This window comes from Lipotes vexillifer, unplaced genomic scaffold (genome assembly GCF_000442215.2).
Source record: "Lipotes vexillifer unplaced genomic scaffold, Lipotes_vexillifer_v1.1 scaffold182, whole genome shotgun sequence".
NCBI lineage: Eukaryota > Metazoa > Chordata > Mammalia > Artiodactyla > Lipotidae > Lipotes > Lipotes vexillifer.
Window position 1 is genome coordinate 5525152 of NW_006798798.1, and position 11776 is coordinate 5536927.

Below are 11776 nucleotides of genomic sequence, written 5' to 3' on the forward strand. Positions count from 1 at the left end.
GTGGACATGGAGACTTCTATCCTCCAGCGCTGTGAGACAATAAACTCTGTTTCTTCAACCACCCAGTTTGTAAGACTTTGTCACAGTAGTCCTAGCAATCTAACACACCTGCCTTGCCTGGAAGGATCCGATGATCAGGTAGCACTGGTAGCTGGATCTGAGTAGCACCTCTCCTTTCTGCTGGCACATGCTCTCCGGTCCCCGAGTCCTCCCTTGGGCTGGAGACCTGAGTGCAGATCTCAGCGATAGAGCCCTCTGTGGGAGGACTCACTCACGTGTACATCTCGCCCCCAGGGACAGCCTTCATTCAGTTCACACCCAGAGAGACGATAGACCCACCCCCCTAAACTGCTCGGGCACAAGACCCCAAGGTGGCTGGTCTTGACGCTGAAGGCTGTGACATGAGTCCCCTAGGATCTCCGTGTCCTCTCCCAAAGCCCAAGCACCAGGCCACTCTCTTGTCTGGAACCCTGGTGTTCAAGCCCCACCCCACTCTCAGTGGGCCTTTGTCCCTGACTGGGAAAGGCACGGGCAGAGTCTGACATCATGAAGCCTGAGGTGGGGGTGGGACTCCCCATCCCCCTCCATCCAGCCTTCTCTGACTCCTCACTCCCCAGTCTGAGGGATTTCCCCACCCATCAACCCCTGCACCTCCCCCCCCCCCCCCCCCCCCCCCCCCCCCCTCTAGGTGGTCACAAAGCACCGAGGTGAGCCACCCCCCCTGGGGCCGGGTTCTCCCTTAGGAGAAAGGACCCTCCCCGCCTCCGTCCCTACTGCCCTGGCCTGAAGGAGGACAGAAGATGCCCCAGTGTGACTGAACAGCTCATGATCAAACCGCTACTCCACTTAATGACACCACCATCACCACGCAAAGGTCATGACCAATGGGAGGGGCTGGGGTGGCAGGAGGATCACTGTGGACTCTGCACACAGAGGGTCCCTACCCAGCTCAGAGAGTCAGCACAGCCCTGGCTGAGCACCCTCTGTGCACCAGGCACTGTTCTAGGGGATACACTGGTAAACAAGACAGACAGACAGACAGGCAGGCGGAGACCTGAGCTCAGCTGCCAGTGGGGAAGCAACTCACTGAGGGTGCAGGTTGGCAAAGGGCGTGCTGAGGGCCATGGAGGGACTGGACAGCATTTAAACAGAGGACCTTGGCCGGGTGAGAGGGGCCGGGCAGGCTTCCAGAGGAAACAGCGTCCAAGCTGGGAGCCAACGGGCTGCACAGGCTACGGCCAGCAGCGGAGTGGGGAGTGGGACGGGGCAGGGGAGCTTTGTAGGAGGAAGGAAGAGGCGCCAAGGGCTCCGCTCAGGGTATTTGAGGATCACACCCATGCACCCACTCTGCGTTTATGAATCTTAACTCTGCCAGGAGCCAGCCTCCCAGCAGGCTAGATTGGGCGTAAGCAGCCCAAGCCCTGTCCTCCTGGAGGTCATGTTATCACGGGAGGAGACAGTCAACAAATAAGGTGGTTTCCGATGGCAAGAAGTGGCTGGAAGATAATAGACAAGGATGTGGGTACCAAATGTGACACCCTCTAGAGAGGGTGGACGTGACTGGAGCCGAGAGTGAGATGTCCTGCCTCCTCCTCCTGGCCACACCGGCCTATGTGGCCTCCCAGGCCCGGGGTTATCCCTAACACTGCCACCAAGATCCCCTAGACGCTGAGGACAATCTTCTGCTTCTCAGCCTGAGACTCCAGAGATCTTAGAGCATCCTCCCAGGGACCCAGAATGAGGGTACGCAGTGATGGAGGGGGGAATGAGTGAGGCAGCCGCCCCCAGCCCCTCCAGGAAGGAGCTCGTAGAACCCAGGCATCAGGCTGCCCAGTTCAAGCAGTGGTGACAAGGGCCCTTTGTGCCCCCCTCCCCCGGGGGCAGGGAGGAGCTGGGCCTTGGAGGCAGGCGGCCCCTGGCACCCAGGGGGAGGGGAGGGGCTGGTAAGTGGGGGCCTAGACCCTAGGAGGCCAGGGGACTGCGAGCGGGGCCTGCGGAGCAGAGGGTGCAGAAGCAAGAGCACCAGGTGAGTACTGCAGCCGAGAGGGGCCGTGGGACGGGGGAGAACAGAGGACCGGGGCTGAGAGCATGGGGCAGCGTCGCCCAGGGCGTGTGCAATGAGAAGCGGTCTGGGCCGTGGATGGTGGCTGGGAGCTGCCACTAATTTAGGGTGGGGGAGGGTGCTGCTTAGGATTGCTCTGGGCGTGGGCTGGGACCGTGGCAGGGATAGTGACGGGGCTTTGGGAAGAAACCACAGAGAGAAAGAATGAAGCGCCCTCCTCAGCACCCCTCTGGTGGACGTTCTGCCCTGGGGCTCCTAAGTTTGTGGCAGATGGGGTGGAAGTCATCCAGGGACGGGTGAAGAGTGGAAGGATGCCCAGGTGATCAGACGTCTGCATCCTGCCATCTGGGAGGGTGTGGGCACAGGGGGCTGTGAGTGAGCAAGTTCCAGCACCTGAGCACACGACGGGGGCGCGTGTGCACATGCACGTGCACCTCTCTTAGTGACTCTTAATCCACATCAGTGTTTCTCCACCTTTTATTTACACCCCACTAAGGAAAGCTTTTAGACCTGTTTTTCCTAATCCAACTCCCCGCGTGAGATCTTAATATTATGGATAGACTGTATATGTTTATGTACCGTGGCCCTTTAGAGAGCCACAAACCACTGTAATAACTAAGACTTTTCTGGACGCCACCCCAAGAACCAATTTCCACCCCCATTCAGAATGCATGGTCTACACACTTGTTTCACACGTCTGCCCAGGCCCTGTGGCCCTCACCTGTGCCTACCTCCTGTACCTTCCCGTCGCAGGTGCAAAGGTGGCATCTGCCACGTGTCCATCAGCATGTGTCTGAGTGGGTCTGTCCATAGCCGGTCCAAGTGTCTTTGCGAGCATGGCACGCAGGCAGGTCCGTGTGTATGCCCGATTGCCATGCCTATGCCCATCCTGGCGTGTGGTGGGCAGGAGGTTGCAGGTGTGTGTGTGTCTGCTGCACGGGGGTCTCAGTGCCTGTCGGTGTGTGCAGAGCCCTGATTGGTGTCATTGTGCGAGCCTGCTCCTTCTGGCTGGGTCCAGATCTGTCACATTTCATGCCAGCATTTGCATGTGTCTGACTGCATGCGTCTGTCCGTGGGAAGAGAGTGTCAAAGGCCAGGAAAAGAAGCCACTTGGAAACACTGGGTCCAACCCTGAGGCGACCCACAGAGGAGCTGGGTGCCAGGGAGTCACTAACCCCAATCCCTGGTCCTTCCTGGCTCCACTCAGAGCCCAGCCAGGCTCGCCCAGCTCTTCCCTCACCCCCATCTACCCCAGAAGCACCCCAGGATGAGGCACCCTCACCCTGAGGGAACAGGGCTCTTTTGTACCGGGCTCTCTCGACTCTGGAGGGTGGGGACACCAGGGGCCATCTGTAGGGTGGGAGAGGGCGGCAGGAATTCACGTGGCATGTTGGGAATGCTGATGCTGTGAAACCCAGTCATTGATGGGGCTGGGTCCCTGCCTCCCACCCCCAGGCCTCAGCCGTGGGACATGTGCTCCCTCACCGTGTTCACTCCCCCCGCCTCCCCCCACCCCCAGAGCTCTGCTGTTCCCCTTTTCTTCCCGAGAGTCAGGAGGCGACCACAGAGTAGCTTTGAGGCTGTGTGGGAGGGTCCCAAGCATCCATGGGCAACAGACACCATGTGGGCAGCCTACAGGACCTACTCACAGTAGATCCTGAAAGCGGGACGGGGAGGGGCACAGGACCCTCAGTCCCCCACCTCCTTGCACCTGTCTGACTCTTGTTCCAGGTTGGCCGGCTGACAGCTTCAAGTGGGACCAGAAGACATTCCCAACTCAGGGAGACGGAGGTGAGGGGGAGGGTTCCAAATTCCCCTTCCTCCTGGCTTCCCCTGCTTCCTGATGCTGGTCCAAACTTGGCTCTATCTTTACTTTTTGGAGATCCCCAAGGGCAGGATGGTGATGAAGATAATTATTAGCACGTCACTACCACATAGAGTCAGGACAGTTTGGTGGTGAAATCTGCAGACCTGGACAGGCAGACAGGGCTTGAATCCTAGCTCTGCCACTTACCTCCTGTGTGGCCTCGGGCAAGTTACTCAACCTCTCTGGACCTCAGCTACAAAGTGAGGATAATAACTGCACCTACCTCAAAGAGATCAAATGAATCTGTGTGCTGGGGGTGGTTCATGGTTGATGCCCATAGATGTGTTTGTGATTATAAATAATAATAGCAGCAGTGGCTAACATCTGAACAGGCTACTTCCTAAAGCCTTACTAGAAGCACCCTTTTCACTTCCCCTGGCCTTTAACCCTCTCCTCTCTTCTCCCCTATCCAGCTGTTGCTCACTTGCTGTACAAAATGATATTCCTCACGGCGCTGCCTCTGTTTTGGATCATGATTTCAGGTAACGCCTGGGGGTCTGGGACTCCTGGGGTCTTGGCCCCTGAGCAGGCTGGGGTTGATTCTGTGGGTCCCTGGACCCCGCCCCCGCCCCGCAGGGCAGTGGAAGGTGATGGGAGCGGGGGGATTGGGGGCATCCGGGCAGGACATGTCCCTCAGCCTCAGCGGTCCTGCTTGCCCACAGCCTCTCGCGGGGGTCACTGGGGGGCCTGGATGCCCTCGTCCATCTCGGCCTTCGAGGGCACGTGCGTCTCCATCCCCTGCCGCTTCGACTTCCCCGACGAGCTGCGGCCGGCCGTCGTGCATGGCGTCTGGTACTTCAATAGCCCCTACCCGAAAAACTACCCGCCAGTGGTCTTCAAGTCACGCACCCAAGTCGTCCACGAGAGCTTCCAGGGCCGCAGCCGCCTCCTGGGGGCCCTGGGCCTGCGCAACTGCACCCTCTTGCTCAGCAACCTCAGCCCCGAGCTGGGCGGCAAGTACTATTTCCGCGGGGACCTGGGGGGCTACAACCAGTACACCTTCTCCGAGCACAGCGTCCTGGACATCATCAGTGAGTTCCCAGGGGCTGTGCAGGTGCCACGGGGCTGGGGCCATGCAGGGGGCGCAGGGGGAGCAGGAAGTCCTCCTGGCACCTTTCCAGGGGGGTCTAGCTGGCAGGACCAGGGACTTGCTGGTTTGGCTGGGGGAGGGGTGCAAACCCCCCTGCCCACACGGACCAGGCAGATGACTGAAACAGACAAAGCAGGGCTCTCAGAGGAAAGCAGTGGTCTTACGCTTCCAGAAACACCTGGGGTAAAGGCAGGGGGCCCAGGCCTCTGGATTCCTATGTTAGCTGGGCTACTGAGGGCAAGTTACTTAACTTCTCTGGGCCTTATTTTCCTCTTCTGTAAAATGGGGTTAAGAACAGCGCTCAAAGTTCAATGAGGGAATAGTTGTCAAGTGGGCAAAGCAGTGCCTGGCACATGACGCTCAGCTGTATCTAAGTGGTGCTGGGTGAGAAGGCAGAGTCATTGCTGTCAAGCATTCTGAGTTTTCCATTTGTTTGTTTGTTTGTTTTGTTTTGTTTTTGGCTGTGCTACACGGCATGCGGGATCCTAGGGACCGAGCCCGTGCCCCCTGCAGTGGAAGCGCAGAGTCCTAACCACTGAAACACCAGGGAATGCCCGAATTTTCAAAGGGAACTGTGTATTTTTCTATGTTTTTTCAACATCAGCTGCTGATACAGATTTAAAAAAAAAAAAAATACCCTAAATTTAGGTCAGATAAAATGCAGCTCTGGGCCAGTTTTGGCAATTAGAGTAGGGTCTACTGCCTCATTTCTGAGAGGCCCTGAGAGGCATGGAACCCTTAGACTCAGGTTTGCCATCAGCTCTGAGTCTATATGAGGAGCCAGATTACAGCCCTGATGCAGAAAGAGAGCCCCCCTTCCGCCACCAGGCACAGCCAGACAGCTCCAGGACACCACACACACACACACACACACACACACACACACACACACACACTCACGCACGTGGAAGGTAAACCAAAGCAAACATGGGAAGGAGAGAGGTTTCTTGAGGAATATAACGTAGTGTCCAGAGCACAGACGATGATGCCAGAGTGACAGGGATTGAAGCTCAGTTTTACCCCATGCTAGCTGTGGCCTCAGTTTCCTCATCCGCAAAATAAGCAAAATAACATTACCCACTTTCTACTTTCGGCATGGCTGGAAGGACTGGCAAGTTACACACAGTAAAGTACTCAGACCACTATATTGTTGTTTCCGTTATTATTACATCTGCGGTTGGATCTGCGGAGGGCTTCTGGGTGAAGGGTACCCAGGAGGAGAGAAGGTTGTAGGGAATTCTGCATCCAAGGATGAGGAGGGGACCGGGTACCAGGACTGGAGTCGGACAATGTGGGGGTCCGATGCTGCTTCCTTCACTCTCCATCTCCCCGTCTCACTTAGACACCCCCAACATCATGGTCCCCCCAGAGGTTGTGGCAGGCACAGAAGTGGAGGTCAGCTGCATGGTGCCTGACAACTGCCCCGAGATGCACCCGGAGCTGAGCTGGCTGGGCCACGAGGGCCTCGGGGAGCCGGCTGTGCTGGGGCGGCTCCGCGAGGACGAGGGCACCTGGGTGCAGGTGTCGCTGCTGCACTTCGTGCCCACCAGGGAGGCCAACGGCTACCGGCTGGGCTGCCAGGCCTCCTTCCCCAACACCACCCTGCAGTTCGAGGGCTACGCCAGCCTGGACGTCAAGTGTGAGCTTGGGTGCGGGCCGGGGTCCGGGCCGGGGGCGGGGGCTGCGGCACGTGCCCGCTGACGTCCTGTGTCTCCGGCGCCGCAGACCCTCCGGTGATTGTGGAGATGAACTCCTCGGTGGAGGCCATCGAGGGCTCCCACGTCAGCCTGCTCTGTGGGGCCGACAGCAACCCGCCGCCGCTGCTGACCTGGATGCGGGACGGCACGGTGCTCCGGGAGGCGGTGACCGAGAGCCTGTCCCTGGAGCTGGACGAGGTGACGCCCGCGGAGGACGGCGTCTACGCCTGCCTGGCCGAGAACGCTTATGGCCAGGACAACCGCACCGTGGGGCTCAGCGTCATGTGTGAGTCGCCGCCCCCGCCCGGGGGCGGAGCTGGGGGCCCAGTGGGGGCGCGGTCGGGGCCACGGCCGTGGTTGAGGTGGAGATGGAGAGGAAGTGGCAGGTTAAGGAGTTCCTTCATTCTTCCCACGAGTATCTGGTGAACACCTACTCTGCACCACTCTCCTCGCTAGGACAAGACGGCAAGAGACAGAGGCAATCCCGGCCACCCAGGAAAGCCTGTTAAATTCAGTTTCCTGCGGGTAGAGCTGGGCCTGGCTCCGGGAATCTGCATTTTAAAATGAGCCCCATTGCAGTTCTGATGGGAGGGCTGAGGAGAACCCAGGTCTCACCCAGCCCCTGAACATTATGGGGCCCCAGGGAGAGGGGGCCCGTCAGACAGGATTCTTAACTAGGAGCCAAGGAGAGGTCATTCATTCATTCATTCATTCACAAATATTTATTGAGGCAAAGTGCCCAGGGCTGGGGATAGTAAAAATGACAGCACCGGCCAACATTTACTCAACAGTTTCTGAGTGCCTTCCAGAAATACTCTTCCCCTGGGACCTCCCCACGGCTGGCTCCTACTCACCTCCTTCTAGGCTCACTGCAGCCCTCGCTCACCAACCTAGTTAAAACTGTCAACTACCCCGATTTCCCATCCCACCTTTGTTTTTCTGCAAAGCACTTATCCCCATCTTGCCAACTATATGTTTGATTTCCTTATATGGCATCTGTCCACATGGGCAGGGATCTTCGTCTACCTTGTTCAGGCTAAAACAGTGCTTGTCACAGTTGGTTCTCAGTGACCCCTATGAGGTTGGGAATATTATTAAGCCCATTTTCCAGATACGAAAAATGGGGCCCAGAGGGGTTTAGACATGGGTCCACACACAGCTGGGAAGGGGTAGAGCCGGGATTCAAACACAAGCACTGTAGCTGCAGAGCCCCTGTCTTTGTAAACGAGACACCCAGGCCTGGGGTTACCTGAGCCATCCTGAGCTGGTGTGCCCTGATTGGGGTGTCGGGGGTCACATTTGGGGGTGGGAGCTTCTGACCATCGGCCCCCTGTCCTGCCCCCCAGATGCACCCTGGAAGCCGACGGTGAACGGGACAGTGGTGGCCGTGGAGGGGGAGACAGTCTCCATCTTGTGCTCCACACAGAGCAACCCGGATCCTATTCTTACCATCTTCAAGGAGAAGCAGATTCTGGCCACGGTCATCTATGAGAGCGAGCTGCAGCTGGAGCTGCCGGCCGTCATGCCTGAGGATGATGGAGAGTACTGGTGTGTGGCCGAGAACCAGTACGGTCAGAGGGCCACCGCCTTCAACCTATCCGTGGAGTGTGAGTACTCCCCTGCATCCGCTGCACCTGCTGAGGGCAGCCGGGCTTGATTCCTGCCCACCCACCCCTGTGGTAGATGGCTCAATGGGGGACACCCAGGCTACCGGGAGGTACCCATGCATCCCATGGGAGGAAAGCGGAACCCACAGCAAGAAAATAAAAGCCCTACCTGAGAATACGGTATCCCCACGTCCTGGTGTGGGCTTGTGACCAAGGAGATTTCTGAATCCTGTGGCCACAGCCCCTTTGCATTAACTAAAAGAATAACCATGACCTCTGACCCTTATGGAGCGTCACTAGGCACCAAGCAATGTTGGAAGCTCTGTACAGGGACCCACTCTTTCTTTTTTGTTACATCCAATGAGGGAGGTTCTCTTACTGTCTCCAGTTTCCAGAGAAGGAAACTGAGGTCCTGAGAGGTTATGTCACTTGCCCAAAGTCACACAGCCAGAAAACGGCAGAACTGAGATTCAAATACAGTGGTCTGGTTCCACTCTTCTGTACTGCCCATTGACCTCATCCTATGTTATGACATCAGAATACATTGATCAAGCCGTTGTTACATGCACGGGCTGTGCGGCTCAGTGGGAGGTGGGGGTAGGACCAAGAGGACACCAGGCGTATTAACAGATAATAGTACAGCCAGAGAGATGAGACGGATGCATATAAAAAGCTAACTGTCTTGGGAATGAAGCCCATTGTTCCACTGCCAACCAGAGCCCTTCCCAACCTTCTATGGACATCACCGCCAACACCCCACCCCCACCCCAGCCGTCACTCGGGTCATAGCTCCCAAGTCGAAGTTTCCACTCCCCCTCGTCCAGCAACTCCCTCTGGAATGTCACCTCTGTAGTTCCATTCCCCCTGCTTCCTCCCCAGCTCCAGCCTGGCCTCTGGCACTTGCCTCCAAATTATTCCACCTACAATGGTCCCTACCACACAAGCTTGCCAGAAGGTTTTGAGCACAGTCTGTACACTCAATATGGCATGTGGCCGTAGTCAGTAGAGACAGATTATTCCTGGAGTGCCATCTTCCAGGGCAAGGTGGTGCCATCTTCCAGGGCCAGGTGGTGGCCACCACTGCCCTGCTAACCCTTCCGCTTTGGGCACCTTCCTTCCCAGTCTCTGCTCGCTCGCAGCATCCAACGTGATCATGCATATGGGTTGTGCGGGTACCCCGCCTTCTCCATACATGCCCACCCTTCTGCCTCACGCTTTTCCCTGTTAAACCTATATCCCAAGCCTGGGGTTCCTAGGTGTAGAGTCAGAGAACCCCCTGAGAATCTGCTGGAAACCTCTGATCATACACACACCTCTAGCTCACGAATGTTTTCAGTCACAGATCCTCCTGTATAATAAGAGTGGTGGCAGCAAACGATCATTAAGGGCCTACCCTGGGCCAGGATTGCATCCCCTGCACGTGTTATTTTGCTGAGCCCTTGTGGTCACCCCTTGAGGCAGCTACATGTTATCGTCATCCCCTTTGAGGAGAAACTGAAGGTCAGAATTCCCCAAGGCCATGCAGCTGGAAGGCTGGCCAGTGCCAGGATTCTTCTGGACTCCTGTCTACCCAGTTCTTAAACCTCTGGCTGCCTCATCTCCCCTGCAGTCCTTGGTACCCAAGGTACTCAAGGCCTCCAATCTGCCGGAGGGGAGGAGCAGCTGTGCATCCCACCCCACCCCTGCTGAGCCGGTCACTGGGTCCAAGGCCTGTGTCGCTGTGTTTGCCCTCTGGGTGTCCAGCTTCAGGCCCCTCTCTGTCCCCAAAGTCTGCGTCCCCTAGCACCGGGGCTTCCGTGCTTGCTGACAATTATGGGTGCTCCTGAGCGGGGCGGGGGCGGGGTGGTGGTTGGGTCCCAGCACAGCGTGAGACCTGCAGGGCACTCACCTCACTGAGACCTTGTGATGACTAGAAGACTGGTTTCAGCCCCTTGTGCATATTGACCTATTTCATTCTCACAACAACGCGATTGGGGGCAGGGACTGCCCTTCACCCGTTTAATAGGAGGAAACGGAAATGTTACTGGTGCCCAGCACCCGACAGAGCTGAATCGACCTGGGTCCGAATCCCAGTTCTATCTCCATCTTGTGATGGAGATGTGCTGTGTGATCCCGGATGAGTGACTTCAGCTTTGCTGAGCCCCGATTCTCTTCTCTGAAAAACGGGTATGACAGTTTCTTACACTAAGGAAATTATGGTGAGCACCCATAGTGCCCGACATGTCCCATGTGCCCCGTAAGTCTTAGACATCCTCTTAGCTTCCCACTCATCTCTCCTTTGAACTCCTGGCTGGGTAACCGCCTGCCTTCCTGCTGCCAAGGCTTTGCTCACTTGCTTCCTCTGCTGGAATGGCTCGATCCCTGCGTGGGATGTTAAGCTTTCTTTTCCTTTTCTTTTTTTTTTTTTTCCGCTGCATGGGGTCTTCGTTGCTGCGTGGGCTTTCTCTAGTTGCGGCGAGCGAGGGCTACTCTTCGTTGCGGTGTGCAGGCTTCTCATTGCGGTGGCTTCTCTTGTTGCAGAGCGTGGGCTCTAGGCGCACGGACTTCAATAGTTATGGCTTGTGGGCTCTAGAGCGCAGGCTCAATAGTTGTGGCGCACGGGCTTAGTTGGTCCATGGCACGTGAGATCTTCCCAGACCAGGGATCGATCCCATGTCCCCTGCATTGGAAGGCAGATTCTTAACCACTGCACCACCAGAGAAGTCCCTAAGCTTTCTTTTCAACACACTCATGTGCCCACTTCAGAACAGAGTCCCGTAGCCCCTCACACGTCAAGGACCATTACCCCTCTTTGCGCACATGAGAAGTCCATCTCGGAGGCCCAGGAAGCTGAGTGGCCTGATCGGGGCCACCAGCCAGTAGATGGCAGAGCTGAGATTCAAGCCAAAGCTGTCTCACCCCAAACTCCCCATCCTTTGTGGGACCTGGGGTTTATCTAGTGTCAATCAGGGTTTCATAGGTCGCGAGGCTGCCGGCAATGCTGCAAAGATGCTGAGCACATGCAACAGGGTGTCAGCGTTCCCGCAACACTGTCACAACAGTACCAGTGGTCCAGTATTGAATGAAAGGATTTTTTAAAAATTAATCACTGTCCATTCAGGTTTGTTATTACTATTTACTCTGTGGTGTGTTAATTTGTTAATACTACAACAAGCATAGTGCATGTCTACCTCAACAGAATTTGGAATATTTAACTGTTAATTTACTAGACATAGAGATATGTATACATTGAGGTTCCAAATGGAATGATCCCTATTGCAAATACACGGGTCATGTGACTCCCTGCTCCACCGCTGTCATCTGCATATTCTTTTTTACTGAAAATTGAAAATAAGTGGGGTAGGTGGGCCAAGGATCTTTTGCCCATGTGGAAGTGGGTTTTGCTCAGGGCTGAGAACCAGAGGTCAGTCTAGAGCAAGCAGAGGGGAGTGCCAGACTCTCCATGAGGGAAAG

At 56.4% G+C, this 11776-nt stretch overlaps 1 protein-coding gene across 2 annotated transcripts in view; it reads left to right on the plus strand.

Annotated features, from left to right (window-relative positions):
• Positions 1-2001: 2001 nt before the first annotated feature.
• Positions 2002-11776, plus strand: part of MAG (myelin associated glycoprotein) — a 14347-nt gene continuing 4572 nt past the window's right edge. The window contains exons 1-7 of one of the 2 annotated variants that reach the window (XM_007470984.1): positions 2002-2026; positions 3794-3853; positions 4343-4411; positions 4592-4960; positions 6362-6658; positions 6745-7002; positions 8063-8323. In XM_007470984.1, coding sequence (XP_007471046.1) covers positions 4366-4411; positions 4592-4960; positions 6362-6658; positions 6745-7002; positions 8063-8323 — 1231 coding nt within the window. In that variant the 5' untranslated portion in view covers positions 2002-2026; positions 3794-3853; positions 4343-4365. Of the gene's footprint in view, positions 2027-3793; positions 3854-4342; positions 4412-4591; positions 4961-6361; positions 6659-6744; positions 7003-8062; positions 8324-11776 lie in introns of those variants that run through there. The other variant, XM_007470985.1, reaches the window with a different exon arrangement.